The following is a 25571-nucleotide window of genomic DNA, read 5'->3' on the forward strand; positions in this document are numbered from 1 at the left end:
CATGAAAATATGATGTCAATTATTTTGAACACCGTAAAAAGAGAAAAAAAAAGGAAAAAAAAGCCTATATGCAGATCTGTGGATGGGAAAATGTAATAGTCATATGAGTCAAATATTAGCAATGGACAGCATTTTTTTTATTAAAAATTTGTATCAATGTAATAGAACTGACCCCAGAATATGTTTGCACTGTACCTGTGGCCTCTTAGCACAGGAAAAAGAAACTATAATGATTAGAGATGAGCGAGTAGTGAAATATTCGATTTTCGAGAATTCAAATCGAATAGACAAACTTAGCCTCGCTTAACCTCCCTTAGCGATGCCAACACCTCCAAATGACACTGGGACATTAGGGGGAGCATGCCTGGGTTCACCCAATACCCCAAAATCGCAGTATAATGACACTCTCTGCAGTTTTGAAGGAAAAATATTTGCGAACGCTTTACGAACATTTATGGCAATGTTCACACATTTCGTTCGTATTTCTTGTGCAGTGTTACATACCTTGATTCCAATGTGCGTCCGCAGAGCGTCATGTTATTCACGCGTATCACGCATCATGCTGTACGAACGTTACTGGAACAGTATGTATGACGTGCCTTTTTCTGGGCTACTGGAACAATATGTATCACGTGCCTTTTCCTGGGCTACAGAAACAGTATATATCAAGTGCCCTTAGTGGGCTACTGGAACAATATGTATAACGTGCCCATAGTGGGCTAAACCAGGGACACTATAAGTCACTTGTATACACAGGGTACTGGAATGAATACACCTGCTAATGCTGATGCTGCTGTTATATCATCTATGTCTTAGCACTGAGAAGTGCTTTTGATTCAGAGATGACTTTTTCACTGGATATTAGCCCTGAAAAGGACTTTTGGGTTCAGTAGTAATCCTGCCTAACCAAAATGCTACTAAAACCTATCTCTCCCTGCTCCAAGAACTCTCCCTGGCTAGGTTGAAAGCTCATCTGCGGTCGAGAGGCTGGAGCCAAGTATTTAAGATTCGAGGTCATGTGGTTCAGCTATCCAATGAGGGTAGACGCCGTTTTCGCGCTGTGTGTGTACTCCCAGGGTCCCTCACGGCCTCCCTGCATGGTGATTGGATTTTAAAAAGCGCCAACTGCGATGGGAGGGCTTTCCAATGTTTCCCGCGCATTCGACTCACTACTCGATTGAATTCGAATACCGCAATATTTGATCAAATACCTACTCGATCAAATCGTATTCGCTCATCTCTAATAATGATGTCACATACTGGTTTAATGCACACCTGATGTCAGTGGACAGAGATAATGCGGCAATGTGATCAGTACAGTAATAAGGTATAAGGAGATGGAACAATGCACCAAGCTGCATTCAGCTTTACACAACCATTCACAGTCATCATTAAAGGGATATTGCACTCAAGAGCTAAAAATGAAATACTCCTAAACTGAGTTTTTTGAGCCATCTCCCGTCTTTATAGCTGCCGCCATTCCTGAGTTACAAGTTTTTTTTTTAAATATATCCATATATATCTATATCCAAGATGACGCCGGCCGGGAAACAACATTTACCAGCATGCATTGCACCTCAGAGCCAACTGCCAAGAATCCACCTCATCTTGTAATATCTGCCCATCGCTGACTTTTGATATGTTACGGCACGTGGTGAGAATAACAATTCATTTTATACATGTTATCTATTCAGTCACATATAAACATCTAAATACACAATAAGACATATGATACATGAATACAAGGAATGTATACACAGACACATTGAAACTGACAAAAACTACTGGACCTGAGGCCTTATTTTTCACCCCACAGGCTCCCTGTATTTTGCAACACAGAAAAACAGAAACAAACTAAATCACCTAGCTTTAAGCATACCTATACCACAAAGCTGGCATTGCATGAAAGCTGACAATGTGACCAGCAAATATCACTCAATCTCTTCAAACAAGGATGTGATGAGCGTACGTGTAGATAGCACAAGAGGCAACGCTCTTCTGGTGACCCTAACGTAAGCGGCCCGGCACAGCCCATGAACATTCAGAAAGGGTTACTTATCAGTGAACTAGCAGTAAAGCAGAGATCTCATTGTCTTCCTTTTAAACTCTTTTTTTGTGGTGCAGTATGTAAGTGTAGCATATAAGGGGTTAAGCGGAAGGTAGTCTTCTCCTGCACCTGCAGCGAGCCGGGGTGCTTGTGGAAGAGAGGGAGAGGAAATGAGGAGGGGATGATGGTGGTTATACCTCTCCTGAGTGCAGCGCTGAGTCAGAGTGTGCTGTACCTGCAGGATGGCTGGGTCTTGTCACGGTCACAGGTGGGCTCGAGGGCTTCCACAGGTACAGGGGACTCTCTAGCGCTTCCCTGAGTTCTCCCTTTCTTCTGTGGGCTATTTCAGAGGTTCCTGTAGGGGGGGGATGCACCTGTGTGTAAGGTGGTCAGTGGCGTGGACCTGTAGTTCCCCTGGGGCCAAACCCATTTACTGCTGTCCGGTAGTGTGGCCCTTGATGGTGGTGTGGTGCAGATAAGCCAGGACAACAGGGAGACAAGGAGGGAGACAGTGTGACAATAACTCCTTTACTGATGGACTGGCAGGTGTTTTACAGTCCTGTGGCATACAGCGGTGAATACTGGCGGCTTTGACTGGGTTACTGCGCTTGTGGAGAGTCTGGTGGTGTGTGGAGAGTCTGGTGGTGTGTGGAGAGTCTGGTGGTGTGTGGAGAGATGATCTGCCTCAGATCCTGGTCTGTCAGTACGTGTGGGACACTGGTGGGCACCGTGATCCTGTGGACCTCTTCCCCAATGGTGCTTGAGTCAGTTTTCCCTCCCAGTCTGCTAGGGAGCTTCCTGCTTTGGTTACTGGGCCAGGCATTAGGGCACAACTTTCGGGTCCCAGAGGTATCCAGGGGTCCTAATAAATTTTCCCCCCTGAATATAGGAAGATGGGTACAGAGGCCTCAGTTATCTCCGCTACCCAGTATGCTCAAGTCCTTTTGCTTAGGGGTCCTGTCCTAAGGATTCCCACTAACAGTAGAGAAATACCTTGTATCTCTGTAAATACTCCTGAAGAACTCTCTCTTTTCCACTCTCCTTTTGTTCAGTCTCTCCTCCTTTATCTCCTTCCCCTTCTTTAGTAACAGGCAGGCTTGACTGGCCTGCTTGCAGAACAACCACTAGCTGCACTGTACAGTGGCTGTACACACTGAGCACTGAGCTCAACACTGATTTGCCAGTGACTGCACACTGACTGAACTGAACTGAACACTACTTCCTGTCACAGCTAGCTTTTGTGAGGAGACTGCTCCTCCCACTTTCTAGCAACTTCCAGGCTTACAACACTAACTGGGCAAAGCAGTTCCCACTAAGGACAGTAGGTGTCACTGTTTTGTGTGGCGTGCAGTGAAAAGCATGTAACCCATTCTCTGCCTGCCAGTTACTCTGGTACAGAGAAATACACATAACAGTTTAATATAAGACATGTTACCTCACAGAATAGGCAATAAACCTCTTGTAGACAGGTGCCATCCTCAGCCCAGCCGCAGGGATTTTGCTCTAGTATAGTACACACCTATGTATTTAACCATAAGGGCTCTTAATGGGCCCTTATAGTTAAATACAGTGGACTGACAGAGCAAGCAGCCATTGTCTCTCTGCTCTGCCAGTCACTTTTGTAGCTGCTTCTGCCTCTGGTCAAATAAGATTTTAGTTTTTGGCCACATCACCAAGCCCATATATATATATATAGTACTTTGTGCCTAGGGGAAGTGGCCCCCGTACAGTTTTTTGCTATGGGGACCCATGAATCCTAGCTATGGCCCTGCTTGTTAGGCTTTCTGATCGTTCTCTGCCTTATCAGGTGGAGCTTGTTTTCCCTACTTCCTTTCTTTTACCTCTGTTCTTCCTTCCCTCTGTTCTCCCCCCGTATTCCTAAATTCTACTTTCCTTACTTTTCGCCTGCTGTATAGGCACTATCTGATAAGGAAGTTGTAATAGAGCTCAGTATTTCTATGTGGTCTCCCACCACAGGTAGCTCCCTAAGTTTTATACCACTCAGGTAAAGTAACTCTTTTAGGTGTCACATTAAGTGCTGTCAGCTGTTTATTTCCACTACAGCCACTAGGTGTCTCACTCTCCTTTAGCACAGCTGCAGTTTGTATGATAGGTGTAGCTCTGTTTATGTATTTGACCAATCAAAGGTGCCTTCTCTCTGTACTCTACTTTCTCTCTCATCTTCACTTCCTGTCACACCACCCAATATAAGGTAGGAGTTTCCTGTTCTAGTGGGTTCTTCTCCTAGATAGTGTGCATGAGGGAAAAAATTTAGACCAGAGTTCCTGCTGCAGTGACTAAGTAGGCCTGGCTTAGGCCATGGCCTTTGACAGAGACTACACCTATCTGCAGTGCTGAACCCTAGAGATGGGATAAGAGGAGATTAGGACCAACCATTGTCTACACCGTGGATTCTACAGTCAGGGCAGTCATCCCTAAAGGAAAGGCAGAGGGACTGATCCCCAGTAAGGCAAAGTTGCCACAAGCCAAGGCACCTTACTGACTGACGCTCGTCCACTTGGGGATAACTTCAGTGGGACCTCAACCTAGAGACAGAGACCTAGGACTCATACTACCTCACATGGTGGTCTCCGAACTTGTGTAGGCAGAAGGCAATGAGATATAAAAAGATATCTACTAGAGGTTCTTCAAGTATATTATTCAACACACACCCCGGCAGAGTAGTGTTACTACTTAGACAAGGGATCCTAACCAGTTCCTACACTACCCTCCCACACAAGTCTTCACTTCTCCTAGTTTCCTAAAGTGCCCATGTGTCCGGGGGTGTTGTGCGCACCAGCTGCGCACAACACCTGCAACCAACGCCCTGAACCACAGCATAGGCCTTACAAGAACTCTGTGTTAGGATTGCCATATATTGTGCCACATTAATGTGACTTGTGCCTTGAAATATGTTTTCTATGTTTCTATGTTATGGAAAATATTTGAATAAAAATCTTGAACAATAGAAGGTTCAGGTAGCTGAGATGGAGACCCTGTTGAGATCACAGAAGCAAATGTAACTTCCAGGGGGTCTCCACTTAAGTGCTTCTATAACAACTAGACTGGCAGAAGCAAGAAGAACCATACCTTATCTTATCCCATGTGAATCGACACAGGGTCAGCCAAAGAACATTGGGGAACATTTATCAAGGGCATTTCGCCCTTTTCTTGTAAATATAAAGTTTTTGCGCCCCTTTTTTGGACAAAGTTCTATTTATAAACCAGTATTTGATAGGCAAATATTTTTTGGATAAAAAATTGTTTTAATCTGCCTATTTTGAGTATTTACTCAATAATTTGCATAATATGGGATTCATCCCAATTTATAATTTGCACAATTTAAAAAAAATCACACAAACAGGTGCAGGCCTACGTCTGGTCAGTAGTAGGTGAATTTTTTTGTTATTATTCTGCAAATATTCTGCGATTAATTTCACTCACTAAATTATGAATATTTAATAAATTACTCCTATTCAACTGGGTAAAAATCTAACAAATAGGCTAAAGAAAAATCACACATTTTAGACTCAATAGTAAATGTCTCCTATTGGCTAAGTAAGGTTACGCTTATAAGTAGTAATGAGTAAATTAGCCTAACCCGAATGTTCAGCATTTGATCACTTGTGGCTGAAGAAGTTGGATGCATCCAACTTCTTTAGCTGCCGGAAGTCAAATGCTGAATTGTCATGCTTAGCCGATTCACTTATCACTACTTATGAGCCCAACTGTGGAGGGATGTGAGGAGCAACACAACCCCAAAAAACAGGCTGGGACCAAGAAGGACTTGTGAGGGTGTCAAGATTGTTGCTTCATTGTAAAAAAAAGTAAAAAAGAAAACAAAAAAAGCAAGCAGTGTTTCTTCTAGAATGTAAGCAGGCTCTACTAATGACTTTAGGCATCTTCCATGCTTGGTGCGTAGAAACTGTTTAACTTCATTACATTGATTATAAAACAGAGGCAGTCAATGTGATTCCTATTAGAAAATCTGTATACTATTTATATTCTCTAACTTCAGGCAATGTGTTTTTCGCAAACGTTTATATATGACATTTATGAGATAAAGTCCCGTCGCCATCCTTTCAGTTAATGATCAATTATTACTGACACATGAACTTAATTTCTTGCAACCTACACTAATATAAGTGAAGAATAACTGGTCCATGAATCCAGCATATAAATATAGTAAAGGTTGTTTTACATTCCCCATAGAGAATACAAGGTCATCACTCGAGACTTGAAGAATAGAGATTAACTCTCCTTTAAAAGAAGAATTCTTTTCTAGGGTGTATGATAAAATGGATTTCTATCGTATAGGACCTTTTATTTCTAGACACTATAGATAAAAATATAAAGGGTAGACATGAAATTTACTTTATTTACTTCTGATGTATGACATTGGGTTAGTAAAGCTTAGATAACATTCCTCTTGGGCCACAATTCAAAATCTATTAAAGGCCCAATTTATTTTTTATCATCACATAGCCAAATGAATGCTGTAAAAATAACATTACAGTGATCCCTCAACTTACAATGGCCTCAGGTTACAATATTTTCAACATACAATGGTCGATTCTGAATAATCGAAACTTTAGATTAGACTTAACATACAATGCTACAGACATTCAAGATCTGTGGAACATGTGAATAACTAGTTGATCAATCAATAAAAGTGGCCATTTTACTAGTAAAAGCTTAGTATTCATGAAGGACATGAACTGAATGGCTGTCTGGTATCTCCTCTCTACAGTACAGTGTGATACTACATGTTTTGTTCTGCTCTTTGGGCACCAGGTGAGGGTGGCTTCTTTTTATTTTTCTGGGACCCTTTGCGATCTGTACAGGACCCTGAAAACTCTCTGGTACTTTACATAGAAAGTAATTTACAGCTTCCAGTGTCTCTTTCTGACTGTTGTATGTAAGGACTTGCTTTATCCGTATTAGTTATCTGATTTTTTTTTTTAATAATCTTTTTTCATTTTTGGATGACATCTTGGGGGCTTCAGAACCAATTACCAATTTTCCATAGAGTTTTGGTTTCAACACACAATGGTCCTCCCAGAACCAATTAATATTATATGTTGAGGGGCCACTGTATACTTTTTTTCTCTGGTTCAGTAAGATTACAGCTATACCAAATTTATATACATTTTTTTCATCATCATGCTTCATTATTGATATCATTTATGGGTACTTATGACTTTTTAATCATTATCTTTTCTGTAATCTGGGAAGTTAACAAAATACTACCATTCTTGCATTGATTTATAGAATTCACAAAGCAGGAGAAATAAGCATATACTTTTATACTTTTATGTCATTGCAGAAATGGAGATCTGTTCACTAATATAATACAGAGCACTACTACCGTAATTCAGTGTATTATGCCTATTAGTAACATGCCTCCAACAAGGCTGTAAACAGACATTTATATGGCAGGGCTGGGGTCCTTCACTATTCCATCATGCCCCTGGCTGTCATGGAAACTATACTGTACCTGCTCCTCACTCCGGCGTCTGGACGTGCCGCACAGTCAGTGTGTTGCAGCGGGGCAGCGCACTGATTGGCTGACCACATTTAGAGGAGAGAGACGGACAAGTACAACCCCAAGAACACAGTCCCAACCATAAAGCATGGGTGTAAAAACATTATACTTTGGGGGTGCTTTTCTGGATGACTGCACCGCATTAAAGGAAAGATGGATGGGACCATGCATCGCAAGATTTTGGCCAACAACCTCCTTCCCTCAGTAAAAACATGGACAATGGGTTGTGGCTGGATCTTCCAGCATGACAATGGTGCAAAACGTAGTGGCTCGGTAAGAAGCATTTTAAGTTCTTGGAGTGGCCTAGCCAGTCTCCAGACCTGAACCCAATAGAAATTTTTTTGGGAGCTGAAACTCAATGTTGCCCAGCGATAACCCAAACCTGAAAGATCTGGAGAAGATCTGTATGGAGGAGGGGAGCATAGTCCCTGCTACAGGAAACATCTGACCTCCGTAATTACAAAGCTTTCTGGGCTTAATATTAAGTTCTGCTTTTCTATTTTATCAAATACTTATTTGATTTGAACTGTGCCTACGATAAAAATTACGAACATTTATTTTGCCCACAATATATATTGTCAAAGGGATGAGCAGTCACCACATTATCTTTGGTAAAAAAAGAGGTCATAGGTTAAAGGGAATATTCTGTCCAGTCAGCACTTAAGGCCCTATTACACGGAACAATTAGCGTCCGTTTCCTGTCGATATCAGCCCTTACGGCTGATAATCGTCCTGTGTAATAGAAGGCAATGATCAGCCACCATGAACGATGTCGGCTGATCGTTGCTGTCGTTTGTCTTTCAACATGTTGAAAGAAAAACGACTTACATACCAGCGATTTGCTGCCATCGTTCTGTGGAACAGGAGCGGCGGCAGCAGACCACTGCTATCTGCTATGGGCTGCCTGGACAATCTAGCGTTCACCCAGGCAGCCTCCCCGCACCTACCGAGGTCCCCCCTGCACTTGCAATTTTTAACAATTAACAACTAACGATAAACGATCGCAAACGAGATTGTTTATCGTTAACCTAAAATCTTTCCCCATATTACACAGAACGATAGTCGCTGGTTGCGACCGTTACTATGATTGTTACTGCAGTCGTTACTACTATTGTTTACTCCATCTGATCCCAGCAAAACTATGAACAATGTGCAATTACCCTGAACAATTAGTGAACAAATGCGAAACTTGAACAAACGAATGTGGAATTACAGCGAATGATTAACAATGATTTTAGTTTCAGACCTAAATCAACAATCAATGACACACAAACGATTTTACGGTGGTTGCCTGCAATTACACAGAACGAGAATCGTTTGAATCCAGACGATATAACGATTTTTCACACGAAAATTGTCTCGTGTAATAGGGCCCTTACTCCATAACCGCACCTTCTGTCTACCAGGTGTAGTTACGCAAAGACCTGTGAACTGACTTCCTTATACTGTACATTATTACAACAGGCTATGTTCACACATAATATTTCCATCAGTCTTTTGATCAGTGTTTTTTCAACCAAAATTGGGAGTGGAACTAACAGTGCAAAATGTTTTGCACAGTTCCTGTGCTTTTAACCCTCCCCTAGTCTTGGTTGATGAAAGACTGACCAAAACACTGACAGAAATACTATGTGTGAACATAGCCATAAAGTGTTCGCTACAAAGATGATGCTAGGATTCATAAGTATGGCAGTGTGATAAAGTTTTTAATATTTTATTGTGTTCTATCTCTTTTATATAATGTACTGTCCAGACACTCGGCATAACTCATGACATTTATCTATGGAATTATATTAATAATCTCGGAGAATTCCTCTAGGGTAATGAGCTTTAGGACATATGCGTCACTGGGACTAATTGGCTCAACCTTTCACAAAGAGCTTCAGGGGCCACTGGATGGATTAAACAGAGCAATGTTGTTTGGTGGATTGATGTCACCTGTTTTTATTTTCATACTTTTTATCTTTATAGGTGTGATATAGTTATACTTTGTAACATAGATAATGAAGACATTAATAGGAAAACTGGAAGTTCCTGTCCTAGCGTATTGTGTTCATTTGAATGTCTGAGAAGTTGAGGTGTAACTTTACATATCATTCCAATTTTAGATAATTATAATACCAATGACATCAAAATAACACATAACAGAGTATCAAAATAAAGCACCACACCAGGGAGCAAAGTCTAAGGGTCCTTTTACACACAAAGATATCTGACAGATTATTAAAGCCAAAGCCAGGAATAGACTATAAACAGAGAACAAGAAAGACTGAGATTTCTCCTCTTTTCAAATCAATTCCTGGCTTTAGCTTAAAAAATGTTAGACATCTATGTTTGTAAAAGTACCATTGAAGGGGAACTCCGGGTAGAGGTTAAAAAAAAATGAAACTTCTGCAGAAGCATATAGCATTACTTACCTGTCTATCCCAGTTTTACAGTTCTGTATTGTGTTTCTGTCCTTCCTGGTTGAGCAGTTCCCAGAATGCCATGCTTTCCCTCAGCTGCTCATCACAGTCCCCCATCCATCACAATCAGTAAAATTAGTGCTGCGCCAGTAATTCACACATACCATATCCACAGCGGATTTCACGCTGCAAGTTTGCAGCAAAATCCGCAGCTGATACTAAACTGTCATTTTTAATGAGCTGCGAGTATGTTAATGCTGGCCCCTTTAAACCGCCGCCATCGGAGCATTTATTACCTGCTCCACGCTCCACTGTATCTGAGGCTCCAGGCTCCTGTCAGTCCCGCTTAGCCAATCAGTTATTGCGGCAGGGCTGTGCACTAATTGGCTGAGCGGGACCGATGGTACCGGCATTTACATGACAATCCCGTTGCGAGCATGTAAGCTCATTGAAAGTGACAGTTTGGTACCCGCAGCGGATTTCACTGCAAACTCGCAGATTACGGTAAGCTCATTAAAAATGACAATTTGGTATCTGCAGTGGAATTCACTGCAAACATACGGTATGTTTGAATCTAGCCTAAGGGTACAAACAAATGCTGCGGATCTGCGCCCTGTACACAATATGGGCAGAAGTCTTCACAGCGGGATGGACTTCCCGCTGGGAGTATGTCAGCAGCCTGCCCCGTTAACACCCTGCCGCCAGAGCGTATACATCACCTTCTCCATGCTCCGGCTTGATTTGGGGGTTCCCGGCATGTCCCGCTTGGCCAATCAGTGCGCTGCCCCGGGAAGCCAGGAGCCCCGTAGCAAGCCAGAGCGGGGAGCAGGTGAAGTATACGGTCTGGCGGCAGGGGGTTAACGGAGCAGGCTGCTGACATACTGGCAGCGTGATGTCCATCCCGGTGCGAGTTTGTCTGCCCATAGAGTGTACAGGGCAGAGATCCGCAGTGGATCTTGCAGCGATAAAATCCGTTGCGGATATGTCCAGTGTGTTTGCACCCTGGGGGTGTGTTTACACGTACAGATTTGCAGCAGATTTGATGGCCCAGATTTGATGTGCTTTGAATCTGCTACTTCAAATCTGCGCGATCAAATCTGCCGGGGATCCTGTACGTGTGAACACACCCTAAAAGAGGATCCCTGTATACGTATACAAGTGGAAAAAGCATATCAGTGTAATCTATAAGGCTGGTCTCTGCAAAGATCATTCCGGCCGGTACTTAAGTACCGTCTGGATGATCTTTCCGGCCGCAGTGTTCTGATGTGGGAGCATCAGCGCGCGCCCGTATCAGAACTCTCATAGCCGCTCGCTTCATTGTGTGAACTGACAGGTCTTTCTGCGTCCACAATTCACTGAATTGCGGCCGCAGAAAACTGACATGGGATTGCGGAGCAGCATGGGATCCCGGCTGGAGCCTTTACTATGTGTATAAGCTCCGGCCGGGATCCCATAGAAGAACAGGCTGTGTTCCACACCATACTTTTACGTAGTGTGAACATAGCCTAAATCTGCATTGTTCTTCAGAAAATGTGGTGCTGTTCCCATAAGCAAAGGCAGTGGAGCTAAGTGTCTGAGGTAGGGATAATTATGTAAGAATAAAGCTTAAAAAGGATCTTTGAGGCAGGGAGGGGAAAAGGGCAAATTTTTTAAGCCAATTATTAGTTCACAATTCTTTAAATTTTGGTAAATGACTGGCATAAGTAATGGATGTTTTGGGCATTAGATTCTTGGGGTGGGGGAGGGGGTAGTAACATATCTATGTCTGGTGGCTTTTGGGGAAGTAAAAAATCCTTACCTGCCATGAAGGCTCGTAGTAAATGGACCGTCTGAATAGGGGAGGGGATGGAGAAATTAGGATCTTTACTGACTAGTTCTTTCAAAACAGAGATGGTGGCATGGGGGCATGGAATAATGGGGCTATGTCTCATGGGAGTGTGCTAGTTAGAGTAGGATTCCACAAGAGTATCTCACTTGGTTTTTGGAGTGTAGCCAACTCAATCTCCATGTGCAGAAGCTTAGTTAAAGGGGTAGCTCTGATACAGCCATCTAGACAAGTCTGCAGCCTTGTAGTAAGAGGCTAAATCTCTAAGACCGAATTCTCCAAATAGCTTCAGTAAGATGAGTTGTTTGAAGGAGATGCATGACTTTTGTTCTCGCCAGAGAAATTTACAGAATTCTATTTAAGCTAGTTTGAAAAAATGCTAGGGCATGTGGATAGGGATAAGTACAGGTATTGGGGCAAAATGTATAACTTAAAGGGTACCAATCACACTAAAAACGCCCATAAAGCTGAGGAAACGTACTGGTACATCACCCAGCACGCTTCCCAAACATACCCCTGTACCCTGCGTACCATATAAACTGTAAACTTAGTTTAATTATCTCCCGCGCTGTATGTACATTATCTGGGCGGGTGGCTTGTTCAAGTAGTCATGGTGTGCGGGTGGCTTGTTCATCTAGTCACGGTCCTGGGTGGGCTCCGGCGCTGTAATTATGCCCCTCTGGGCGTGTTGAAAAGAACTGCATGCTGACGTCACCCGGGGGGGGGGGGGGCGGCATTGCACTTCGGCCGCGTTGACGGCTTTACTATGCTGCGCATGCGCAGTACAGCAGCGTCTTCTCCCGCTGTATCGAGCATGCGCAGCATAGTAAAGCCATCAGCGCGGCCGATGTGCAATGCCGCCCAGGTCTGCCCAGGACCGTGACTAGATGAACAAGCCACCCGCCAACTATGACTACTTGAACAAGCCATCCGCCCACCATCACTACTTAGCAGGTAACTTACATACAGTGCGGGAGATAATTAAACTAACTTTGCGGTTTATATGTACATGGTACGCAGGGTACAGGGGTATGTTTGGGAAGCGTGTTGGGTGATGTACCAGCATGTTTCCTTAGCTTTATGGCCGTTTTTAGCGTGATTGGTTCCCTTTAATGTAATTCTTCCTCCCCACCCTGAAAAAGTAAAGGTTGTGGCAAAATTTTGAGAACTTACATGCAGTGTCCTCAGTTCTAGTGAGTATGTTTTCCTCTGATGACCTTATGCTGGAGATGTGGAATTTGGCCGTTCTATCTTTGTTTAGAGAGGAAGTCAGTTTGGAGCATTTATCTTCACGCACATAGAATTTACATTTCAACTTCAAGAAAACTTAAGCTGTTTGGACATTCAAAAGGTCTTTCAGTTGTTTGTGGAGCAATGTCAGGTCCTGCAATGTTTGCTCTACCGTAGAACTCTTTTGAAGAGTCTCTAATGCAGATATCTGGAATAATAAATAATCCAATAATTTTGTTCTTTCTTTTTCTTATCTACACCAAGAGCTACCAACTCTCCTCTTAGGACCACTTTATGCGTTTCCCACAAGATGGGTTTTGAGATATTAGGGGTATCATTTTCTTTAAAGAAAAGCTCTAGCGTGCGGCCAGACCAAATATGTTTTATGCAGTATGTAGGATTCCCAAATAAATAATGACAATAAAAAACTCTTTAAATCAGACTTCCCCTATAAATATAAGACCTGAAATGGAGGTATAATTCTTTTTAGTAGGAAAAATAGTATTAGACACCAAGCCAACCTCCTTTGTGAATATCATGCTTGTCTAAGCACTTACAGTATAACCTATACATGTAGTTGTTATGCGGATTTATGCTTCTTAGTTATTTAGAACTTCGTTTTACCTTTTGGCAGTGAATTTAATATCGAACCTTTGATTCCATCTGACAACTTTCAATGACCTTTTCTCTTGTCCAACATCTAAGAAGGATATATAGTTAATATGATCTGCCTAGCAGCTTCTTGTAGATGATGCGAAGGGCCACAGTAACACCTTCTTGTTAAAGACACTGAAGGAGAAGGAGTGGAAATTATAATGACTTAAAGTCTAAAATGAGAAACACTGTTGACCTACCTGTCATCTGGGAGTTTGGTGACGGCATAAAAGGAGAACACATGGAAATCAGGTCTAGAGCCAACATAACTAACACAGAGGAAACCAGAGGGGCCAGAATTAAGCTCTTTACAAGGTAAATCCATGAGATGATGGTATTATATCTTTTAGTATATATATATATATATATATATATATATATGTGTGTGTGTGTGTGTGTGTGTGTGTGTGCATGCATAGTATTTCATTTATTTGTATTTGTTTAAACAAGCAAACAACATTCTTTTCACTTAATAATTATAATTGGTTTAGACACATATAGTAGAAATACTATTGTTAACATCATAGTGTCTCTGTTCTTGAACAAGGTCTAGTATCTTCTGTATATGGACTATCCGTACACTAAAGAAAACAACTAATAAAAGCTGCATCCTTTTGGTTGAAGTAACTTTATAGTATAAAATGTATAATGTTAGACTAAAGTCTTGAATGTTTTCCTCCAGTTTGCCAGATGAAAAAGACACAATTGATGTACCTAACAGGAGCGATCATCTTGGTTATGGCTCCAGAAAGTCTGCAGATTTTGGTAAGAGATTCTTCAGATGAAACCAGGTAAGAGTAGGTTCCATTAACCATCTCTGCATTTTAAACTCGACAAATAAGCAAAAAGCCTTGACTTACATTAGCTGCAAGATACATGGATTGAAGCACTTGAATAATGATATAAAGTTTCATATTTTGCCCCTCACCACCACCAATAACCATTGTGCACCATCCTGCAACTTGGCACTGCCTCTATGACATCTGAGCATTATATAGACATGATATGAACATGATAGCACATATACACCTCTAAGCAAATGCATTTTGAACTGTTTCATACAGTGTCTCCAAATATGTGGTGTTTTTTCAGTATTTGTTGTGCATGTAGAAAAAGGTATGTGGCCAAGGGAAGAAGAAAAATGTATACAAAATGTTTTGATGTTGCACTTAAAACTAAACCATTTTTCCCAGTTTAGCAAGGAATTGTAGCCTACTCTACTGCATTGGTTCACAGTCAGAGTAGGGAAATCCCAAGAAGTGCAGGTTACATGCAGAACAACAAAACACACCAATCACTGAGCTCAGGGAGATCAGTGAAAAAATCCAATGAAGGACTTACTCAAGAGTCTCCATTGGTACATTGCCCATTTTTTGCATTACATGCAGAACAATGCTGGTTTCTACTGATCACGTTTTTACTATTAATCTTGGTCTTGGACCTGAGATTGTGTTGTAACATTCACTGGTATTTTTATATTTCAATAGACTAAACAGGTAAAAATTCTTCTTGAGGAGAGCACCATAAAGATGTTGTGGTACAGTGAAAATGGGTCTATATTCGGGTCTAGCATGCAAAGTTCAGTGTTGCTTTGAGCTAGAAGTTTAGAAATCGAGATCTATTGTGTGAAAGGAAAAGTAGCAGCAGACATAGTGACACCCTTCCCTTCCACACCAAGCAAAGCACAGGAACAGAAGGGATTGGGCTCCAATATAAGTTTACATAAGCAGGGAGATTCTGTATGGTACATCCTCCATGCACTGCTGTAAAGGCTCGTTGTACAGAGATATTGTACCATAGAAGCAATAAATTCATATGAAATGGAAGGCATTGTGGAAGAACAGTAGAGAGCTCATACACCGATACGAAAGCCCTTTTACTGCTTTGTACAAAATAGAGCCATAATACAACTGTGCAAATGTACACAAATCATATCATACAATAATGATTTACCATACTTGAGTAAATTGCTTTCATTTATTTTCTTTGCTGTCATGCTAAAAGGTGGCAAGAATACCAAGCCCAGGTTTTCACATCAAACATTAAGCGGCACTCTGAAGGGACCTTCTCCAGTGACCTGACAAGATACCTGGACAAGATGAAAGCAAAGGACTTTGTGCAGTGGTTGATGAACAAAAAACGATTCAGGTGACAATATATCCGTAGTCTCAATGATGTCTCCTAAATCAGATAATAGCAGAAACTTCTCTTCATTTGGATTAGTCCATGTATTTATATTACACTATTCTATACATACTATCCCTTCTTGTCTTTTATTTGATCAGAACTGGAGTCAAGTATAAAGATCACGTGTGACAGTAATTATGCAATTTTTTCATTTTTCCACTAAGAGGTCTGGGTCACTCTTTTGCAAACGTGATCCTTACAATGGTGATGCCGTGAATACAACAATGGTAAAATAATTGGTCTGAATGTGTATATGATGTGATCTTTTTCATCAGTAAGATGTGATTTGTCCCCTTGCATGTAGCATAAAGATGCAATAGAGGGATTTATATAGCGGCAGACATAACAGTGACTGAACTGTATCTTGAGTTCATAATAAACCAATCCAGGAAGGGACAAGCATTTGCATGTTTCACCTATGCAGAGCAATAAGAAATACAGCACCTTACAACAATTTCCAGAACCTCAAGGGCATTAAGATCAATCCTATCACTAATATTAAGGATGAGCAAATATACAGTAGGAGTGAAGCAAAGCGCTTTGTCAGGATTGTTCAGCAACTCTTTATCTCTTGCTTTTTTGCTGCAACTCATTTACCTTGTGTCTTTATAGGCTCACATAAGTCATTTATACAGATGTAATATTCCCAACCTATGACTGCACAAACTCCAGTCTTATCACTGATAAGCAATTAAAAGTCCATTCAGACTGTAGCTTTCTTATTGTGGGTTAACACTTTATGGATAAAACTGGTGGACCCATCAACTATCCCATCCTTGACACAAACTAAGTTCTAGTTGAAGCTCAACTAGAATGCCTCCAGGAAAGAAACCACATACAGTCCTTGTCTGTGAGCAAGGCTCGCCTATGTCTAGTCTACCTAGGTTGCATTTCAAGAAAACTAGTGAATGAGTTGTTTGAGTGTTGTCTGATGGTTAATCTAATCCTTCCTATAGCACAACCTTCCCAAGCCCCTTAGGGAGCAATGAGTAGGGCTGGTCAGCATAATTATAATTTAAGCCTTGTTTCCTTCCCATGATTCCCCATGCATACCATGTTATTGTGAAAGCAGGTCACACAGTCCCATAAGTCGTCATCTTCTGCTCTGTCCAGACTGGAACACCTGGGGACACAAGACAATCTCATAATTCCACATCAACACTGAATATTACAATTACCATGTACCATGCCATGTGTTTTCCTTTATACATGTTGAATATTAGTCATTTTTCCAGTATTCTATCTTGCATATAATTTAAGGGTCTATTCACTCTGAAAACACTGTATGAGTGAATAGAATAAATATAATATGTGATTTGGCCTGGTTATGTGATTACATATCTGGGTGTTCTGGGAGTAGGCCAACAATCCCTAAACATGCTTCTTGGTGTGAGAAAGCATTGCAGATAGTGTGAGTTTTATGTACTAATATGCATGGCAGCATTAAAGCGGTATTTCAAGGGGTATTCTTATCTGAGTAAGGCTATGTTTACACTACGTAAAAAACACGGCCATATTAGCGCAAACAACGGCCATTATTTTGCAAATATTTTTTTATTAAATACGGCCGTGTTTTTTGCGTAGTGTGAACCCGGCCTAAGGGTGCATTTACACACATGGATGATTGACCAATTTATCTGACAGATTTCTGAGGCCAAACCCAGGAATGGATCTAAAAAAAAAAAAGGAGAAATCTCAGTTTTCCCTTTATAACCTGTTCTCTGTTTATAATCTGTTTCTGGTTTCTATTATCTGGCCCACTTTATTTATTTGGAGGTACAATTCTTCAGTGTTTAGGTGTTGGTTGAGGTCCTAGGTAGAGATGAGCGAACCTCAAGCATGCTCGAGTCGATCCGAACCCGAACTTTCGGCATTTGATTAGCAGTGGCTGCTGAACTTGGATAAAGCCCTAAGGCTATGTGGAAATCATGGATATAGTCATTGGCTGTATCCATGTTTTCCAGACAACCTTTATCCAAGTTCAGCAGCCCCAGCTAATCAAATGCCGATCGTTCAGGTTCGGATCGACTTGAACCCGAACCCGGTTCGCTCATCTCTAGTCCCAGGGGTAGGACCCCTACCATTTAGTAAGTTCTACCCTATCCTGTGGATAGGGGATAACACGCTCATGTAAGAATACCCCTTTAAAGAACACCAAAAACAATCCCAAGTCATGCATCATGTTTTTGGCATAACACACTCCATCACTTTCTTTTCTTAAATAGTCCCTAAATGTGGATACATTGATGTGTTAGACCAGTGCTTCTCAAACTGTGAGGCGCCCCCTAGTTGTTGGTGAGGCCCAGCTGAGGGGCCAGTTTTCACAAAAGTGACTATGATCTGTTCAGACCTTTTGATGTTTGCAAAAATATAAATTTTAGCAACAATATTAACTTTTTTGTACTTGCTTTATTAGTATATAGAGCTTGGGAGATGGGTGAATGGTAGCCCTAGCATTATTTTCAGCTTTTAAATGGATTTCGCACAGATGGTGAGGCCCAGCATCCTCTTGGTCAGTCTGGTGAGGCCCAGGCATTGCCTTGGTCAGTTGGGTGAGGCTCCAGTAGAAATAGTTTGAGAAGCGCTGTGTTAGACGATAAACCATGTCTACATTATTATTGCCCAGCCTTAACATGATACTGGTAGTGATGAGCGAATAGTGAAATATTCGATATTCCTACGAATATCTCCCATATATTTAACTATTCGATCGAATATTCGATCCCATTAAAGTCTATGGGAACAAGTATTCGATTATTGAAAAACATCTATTCGACCACTTGGAGGTTCACTAAGTCCACAATGACACCTCAGGGGAAGGGAAAGGGGATTTGAACGCCTATCGAATATTTATCAAATATTCGGCGTACTATTTGATAATATTCGATACTATCGAATACCTTACTATTCGATCAAATATCTATTCGATCGAACAGTATTCGCTCATCACTAGATACTGGTAAATAGCCATACTGTCCCTTCTCTTACCGGATAGCTTTAGTTACCAGACACAATGCTGTTCCGGTCCTACATTTCAGGTACTGTGACTAGTTCTCCAAGCTACTGCAGTGTAAATCAAAAGTTACTTTCTTGATATGTTTCTATGAGATACTTAATGTTGCTCTTTTAGAGATGTATAGAGAAAGCGACTTCTGGTATACACAACGGTAGCTCTGAAACTCGGACAGTCATAGTGCCTGTCACATGGCTGAGCAGCAACACTGGAGCCATATCAGGGAACTAAAGCCATCCAAAGAGAAGGAGCAGCACAGCTGTTGCAGCATCATGGTACTGCTGGCGGTAATAAACCTTTTCTCTAAAATGGTATCTAAGCTGCTGCCGCTTGTAAGGTTTTATTAGAGGGAGAAATAATTTTCCTAATGTTAATAAGTAATAACTGTGCAGAACAGTGTATATAGCTATTGATTTTATTCTATAACATTTTCTTAACAGTGATAGCAAAAGGTACATTGATAGTGACATGAAGCCTCCAAAGCTCAGAACGGATTCATTTCTTGGGTAAGATATATTTGTTAGTAAATTTTATTAAAATGATAGCATATAGGTGTTTTGGATCAATTAGAATATTATAATATATATGTTTTGTACAATCTTTTAGACTTTGGTATGTCATGTATGTATACGAGTAAATAAATATTCATTACAGGCCCCAGCCCTTCTAGAAGACTTATTTTAGCAACATACTATCCATTAGGGATGGTCCGAACCTGCCGAGGTTCGGGTTTGTACGAACCCGGACTCTCGGCAATGATTCCCGCTGTCTTAAACCTCCGTGGGGAGGGTGGATAAAGCGGGAAGACCGCCTGGAAAACTGGGATACAGCCTATGGCTGTGGCTGTATCCCGGTTTTCCAGGCGGTCCTCCCGCTGTACCCACCCTCTGCACGGAGGTTTAAGACATCATAATATGTGTAGAAATCATAATATGTGTAGAAAGTGTTATAATCAATTAAAATAATATCATGGTTGTATTAGGGTCCATTTACACAGAAAGATTATCTGACAGATTATCTGCCAAAGATTTGAAGCCAAAGCCAGGAAGGGATTTGAAAAGAGGAGAAATCTCAGGCTTTCTTTTATGACCTGTTCTCTATTTAGAGCCTGTTTCTGGCTTTGGCTTCAAATCTCTGGCAGATAATCTGTAAATGGATCCTTAGGAGATTTGTTATGGTGTGATTACACAGGCAAATTTATCTGACAGATTTTTTAAGCCAAAGCCAGGAACAGACCATAAACAGGGAACAGGTCATAAAGGAAAGACTGAGATTTCTATTCTTTTCCAATCCATTTCCTTTCTTTGGCTTCCAAAATTTGTCAGATAAATCTGCCTGTGTAAATGCACCATCAGACCTAAATACACATTTTGCCTATAACAACCAATCAGAGCTTCAATTATAATTATTAAACCACACTTCGATACGAAATTCCTAATGCAATCCCCCATGTGTCAGGGAGGCCATAAAACTTCTTTTTAACATCTTAAGATCGCAGACTAAGCCCACCCATAGGTCAATATATTGTTCAAAGCAAGTAATTAGGTATTTGACCTGTTTTGGGGCTATTTCTACTGACTCCTCTGGTCACAAAAAATGGAGCTAAAGAGAATCCTCTCTGTCTTGCTCTTTACTCTAGTCTCGCTCCAGGATCACATGTCCTCGCTCGCTTTAATGGTTTGGGTTAGTGATTATAACCCTGCCCACTGAAGAGACAAAGGACATGCAACCCATTGACATCACTTTCAGTGGGCCTTGTCTACAGTATACTGAGCGGAGTGTAAGCCTCCACTCCGTCTTCATTACTTCCCTCCCCCCATGTCTACTTTCTCTGTGTGGCCGCACAGCTCCAGTAAGCAGTAAGCCTCCCCCTGGCACCTGTTGGCAACACAGCCCAGCACCCCCCACCCCCCCACATCCTGCATCACCACAGTCTGCTAAAACCTAGCCGGTAAGCCATAGCACATCACCACAGCCCAGCCCCCCCCCCTAAAGCCACTAGCAGCGCATACTAAACCCCCCAAGGGTCAACATGTACATAGTCACCAGAGGCAGTTCAGTCCCCCGTAGCTTTCTTCTCCCGGCAGATTAGTGGCAAAAGGAAGTAACAGGAGTCGGGGGCTGGGTGCTGGGCTGTGGTGATTGATGCGCTGCAGTTTACTGGGGGAGGGCTGTAATGCACTGAGGTGATGCGCAAGAGAGGGGGGGGGGGGGATGGGCTGGGCTGATGCGCTGCAGCTGACCGGAGGGGATTTTGTAACAAACTAAAATGGGGATCAGCTCTGCTACATCTCTGGGCATGTGCTGCCAGCAGCTTTCCAAGGGGGGGGAGAAGCCTACATGTGAAATGCATACTGGGGGAGGGGGGGGGGAGGCGGGGGGCTGCCTACATATAGTGGAATACATACTGGGGGGTATAGGGGGGGTTCTGTGTTTACTGTGCAACATAGTAATGACAGCAGTGAGTAGGAAAGAAAGCTAATAGGGCGCTATGCCAGACCAGTCAGGGAGAAGAACTGTTTCCGGGTCAGTGCCATCTTGTATATAGACCAGCTTTTAGAAAAACTTGTTACTCAGGAATTGCAGCAACTAGAAAGATGGGAGATGGCTCAAAATACTCAAGGGGGACTTGATGAGTGAGACCAACTAGGTTTGGGAGCATTTTAGCTCTTGGGTGGAATAACCCTTTAAGCTTCATTGAATTTAATGGAGCTGCAAAACTAAACTAAAACTGGAGACAAGGGTGGTGCAGTTTCTAAAGAAAGGCGGCCATGTTTTTCTAAGCCTGGATAACCCCTTAAAAAGTGGTTGAGCAATGAAGCAAAGTTGGTAAAATCGAATACCACATGAATATATGTAAAGGAGTACACATGTGCTGTTCTTAGTAAAGTAGCTCATATCCTTATACTATTTTTCTCCCTCATGGATTTAATCACTTCTTTCCTGAACTGTGATTGTGTTCTTGCAGTGCAACAGTGCACACCTTGCCACAAGGCATTTTGCAGGCATAGTGGAGACCAACTGCCAGTACTTTCTGGAGATTGCATTTAAACTGGGCATGCCTGACCCACTTGTGGGCCGTAACCAATGGCAACAGGTTATCAAATCAAAGAAGCCATGTGAGAGATTAGGAAGTCTATCTCTCATACAGTACAGTTTCGCTAAAGCTTATACATTGGAAATATGTTTAATTTCACGTAATGCATCCGTTTAAACCTAGTTTTATTAATGACAAAACCACTTTAAATTTCCTGCTTGATCTGCTTCTTGCTTTGGATAAAAAATGAGGTTGTATGTGAAAAAAAAACAGATCAGTTATCTTCCAGAAGCATAGGCTTTCTAGTCTGTAAGCTGTGTGATATTGCAGCTCAGCCCCAAACAGCTGTAAATGTTAGTGCAGAGGTCGCGTATACATGGGCTCCTCAGGGGTAACGCTCCAGTTATAGATCTGTAGCTATTGAGTTTGAATTCCCGGGTGATGAAGAGACGGTCTCCATCAGTATCAAAGGTCTGGTGTGTCACATGTAATAAAAGTAAATTACTGTACTTGTCTTTTATAGTCTCAAGTTCACATGGCAAGTCACATATCATGGGGGAGATTTATCAATGCTTTTACCAGAAAACAAGTGTTAAAAAGTCACTTTTTTTTGCACAAAACACAGAATGCCACAAATTGTTGTGAAAACAAGCGATTGCTTACACATTTGTGACAATATTACAGCGAAACCTACACAAAAACATTGATGAATTCACCCCATGTTTTTCTGTTGTCTACTTTCTGTTCTTGGTGGATCTAGCTGGGAGAAAAAACAGAGGCAACAGGAGAAAATATGAATTAAAGGAGAAGTTCGACAATTTTTTTATTCAAGTATTGTATTGCCCCCTCCCCCCACCACCAAAGTTATACAAATCACCAATATACACTTATTACGGGAAATGCACTTACTACTGCATCAAGGCTTCACTTCCTGGATAAAATGGTGATGTCACGACCCGACTCCCAGAGCTGTGCAGGCTGTGGCTGCTGGAGAGGATGATGGCAGAGGGATGCTCAGTGTCCCTCCAGTGCCCTGTGTCCCTCAGTGTCCCCCTGCCATCATCCTCTCCAGCAGCCACAGCCCGCCACACAGCTCTGGGAGTCGGGGCGTGACATTACCATGTTATCCAGAAAGTGAAGCCTTGATGCAGTAGTAAGTGCAGGGAAAAAAGCACTTTATAAGCATTTCCTTTAATAAGTGGTTATTGGTCATTTGTATAACTTTTGGAGGGCAATACAATACTTTCATTAAAATTTTCGCCAGACTTCTCCTCTAATTTAAATTTTACTGGAAGAGTAGTAGATACTGGAAGCAAACTTCCAGCAGATGTGGTTGGTAAATCTACAGTAACTGAATGTAAACATACCTGGGATAAGAAAGGATAAGATAAGAAAGGAAATACTAAAAGGGCTGACAATGGACTAAGATGTCTTTTTCTGCCAACAATCTTCTATGTTCCTAAAAAATATAAATTAGAATAAACTATGTATTTTCCAGGTATGACTGACATCGGCCTGCTCCGCAGACTCCAGAATTATCAACTTCTTCATTCTATGAAAAATCCTAAACAAGAGTTATTAAAGGAATAGCAAACACAATCCTACAATTCCAAATGCTGTACATCTTATTATGTTTCTTATTATTTGTTAATACTGTATGTTTTATAGCTTCTGATTATTACTCTTGACCTCTAGTCAAGGTCAAAGTATATATAATGACTGGATAACAGCATTTTATAACCACTCTGTTCCTAAACTTCTTTGCCTACTGAAGGTGTTGTATTGTATATTTTTGGACACATTGATGTAAACCTTGTTTAAATGTTAATAAAAGAACATTATATCTTCTATAATATTGGTGATACCAACATTGGTGAAATGTTAATTTATTGTATATCACTGCAGATGTTCTTAGTTTACCGGCCATTGCTGGCCCTGGGCCCAGGACACCAACCAGATTCTGGGAGGGTGGGGGGATCACAGTGGCTGAGTGCCACTTTTAACTATACATATCTTTCTCTTAAGAATGTGCATACAGTTATAGGCTATGTTCACACAATGTATATTTTCGTAAAGTACGGCCGTTGTTGCAATCGGCAACAACAGCCGTACTTTGTACGAAAACATACGTTGCCTTGCCTTCTATGGGATCCCGGCTGGAGCGTATACGCATAGTATAGACGGGATGTCTCGCAGCGCCGTAGAAAACTTATATGTCAGTTTTCTGTGGCTGCTATTCAGTGAATAGCGGCTGCAGAAAACCCTGTCAGTGCACTCTATAGAGCGAGCGGCTCCTGCCGCTCGCTCCATAGTGTCCAGTGGGGAGTTCTGATGCGGGCACAGACAGATGGGCCCGCATCAGAACTCTGCGGCCCTAAAGATCATCCAAGCCGGGATGATCTTTTCAGAGACATGGAATGGCTGGAACGGTTGTGTGAACATAGCCATAAAAGCTGCACCCTCTTGCAAGGCTTGCAGGAGCAAAAAGCCATTAGCTCTGTGCACTGTCACTCCTTCTTCTAGGCCAGAATTCTAGAGTCTTGAAGCGTCTCTTACTCTGGGACACACATTATGCATCTGTGCATCCCAGCGGAAGAGACCTGCTCAGCCTCTTTCCTTGGAACTTGGAAAAAATGCCAGTGATTGCAGGAGAGCCATACAAAGGGCAACTATATCCTGGGTGTCCTAGATACAGGACATTTATATACAAGACATCCCACCTTCAGGGGGCACCAATATACAGGAGGTCATACCCACTGAGGGCAACTACGAACAGGGGCATCTACATATTGGGGGTCCTACCTGCAGGGGGCACGTATAAACGGGAAAACTACCTACTGGGGCACATATATACTGGGTAATTTACCTACTGAGGCACCTATATATTAGGGAAACTACATACTGGGGCACCTATTTACTGCATGAAGTTACCAACTTAGGGACCTATAATGCAGAAACTAACTACTAGAAGGACCCACTTAAAATACTCAATGGGGATACCTACCTATTGGGGAAACTACACACTGGGGGGAACTGTCCACCTACTGGAGTGATGTACCTACTTAAAGGGGTTATCCAGCGAAAATCTTTTTCTTTCAAATCAACTGGTGTCAGAAAGTTATATAGATTTGTAATTTACTTTTATTAAAAAAAATCTCAAGTCTTCCCATACTTATTAGCTGCTGTATGTCATGCAGGAAATGTTTCATTTTCAATCTGACACGGTGCTCTCTGCTGACATCTCTGGCCGAGACAGGAACTGTAAAGATGATTAGCAAATCCTCATAGAAAAGATCTCCTGCTGTGGACAGTTCCTGTCTCGGCCAGAGATGTCAGAAGAGAACACTGTCAGACTGAAAATAAAACATTTCCTGCATGACATACAGCAGCTAGTAAGTATGGGAAGACTTGAGATTTTTTAATAGTAATGAAGTAAATGAAAAAACTATATAATTTTCTGACACCAGTTGATTTGAAAAAAAAAATATTTTCGCTAGATAACCCACTTACCTACCCAAGAAAAGGGTAAAGAGGCGGCCCTCAATTAAGGTGAAAAAAGGCAATGTGTACAGGAGCCTCAGTGCTGGTAATGTGTAAAGCAGCTGCCCAAGGTCACAATCTCTGTATA

The 25571-nt window shown here is 41.7% G+C and overlaps 1 protein-coding gene across 1 annotated transcript; it reads left to right on the forward strand.

The window, feature by feature from the left end:
- Positions 1-1591: 1591 nt before the first annotated feature.
- On the forward strand, positions 1592-23744 carry LOC138793597 (glucagon-1-like). The gene is made up of 6 exons (XM_069972234.1): positions 1592-1654; positions 13687-14021; positions 14389-14497; positions 15711-15854; positions 19347-19412; positions 23442-23744. Exons 3-6 carry the CDS (start codon positions 14397-14399, stop codon positions 23449-23451), a joined length of 321 nt encoding a protein of 106 aa, XP_069828335.1. The 5' UTR covers positions 1592-1654; positions 13687-14021; positions 14389-14396; the 3' UTR covers positions 23452-23744.
- Positions 23745-25571: the final 1827 nt, after the last annotated feature.

The sequence above is a fragment of the Dendropsophus ebraccatus genome, chromosome 5 (genome assembly GCF_027789765.1).
Source record: "Dendropsophus ebraccatus isolate aDenEbr1 chromosome 5, aDenEbr1.pat, whole genome shotgun sequence".
Lineage (NCBI taxonomy): Eukaryota > Metazoa > Chordata > Amphibia > Anura > Hylidae > Dendropsophus > Dendropsophus ebraccatus.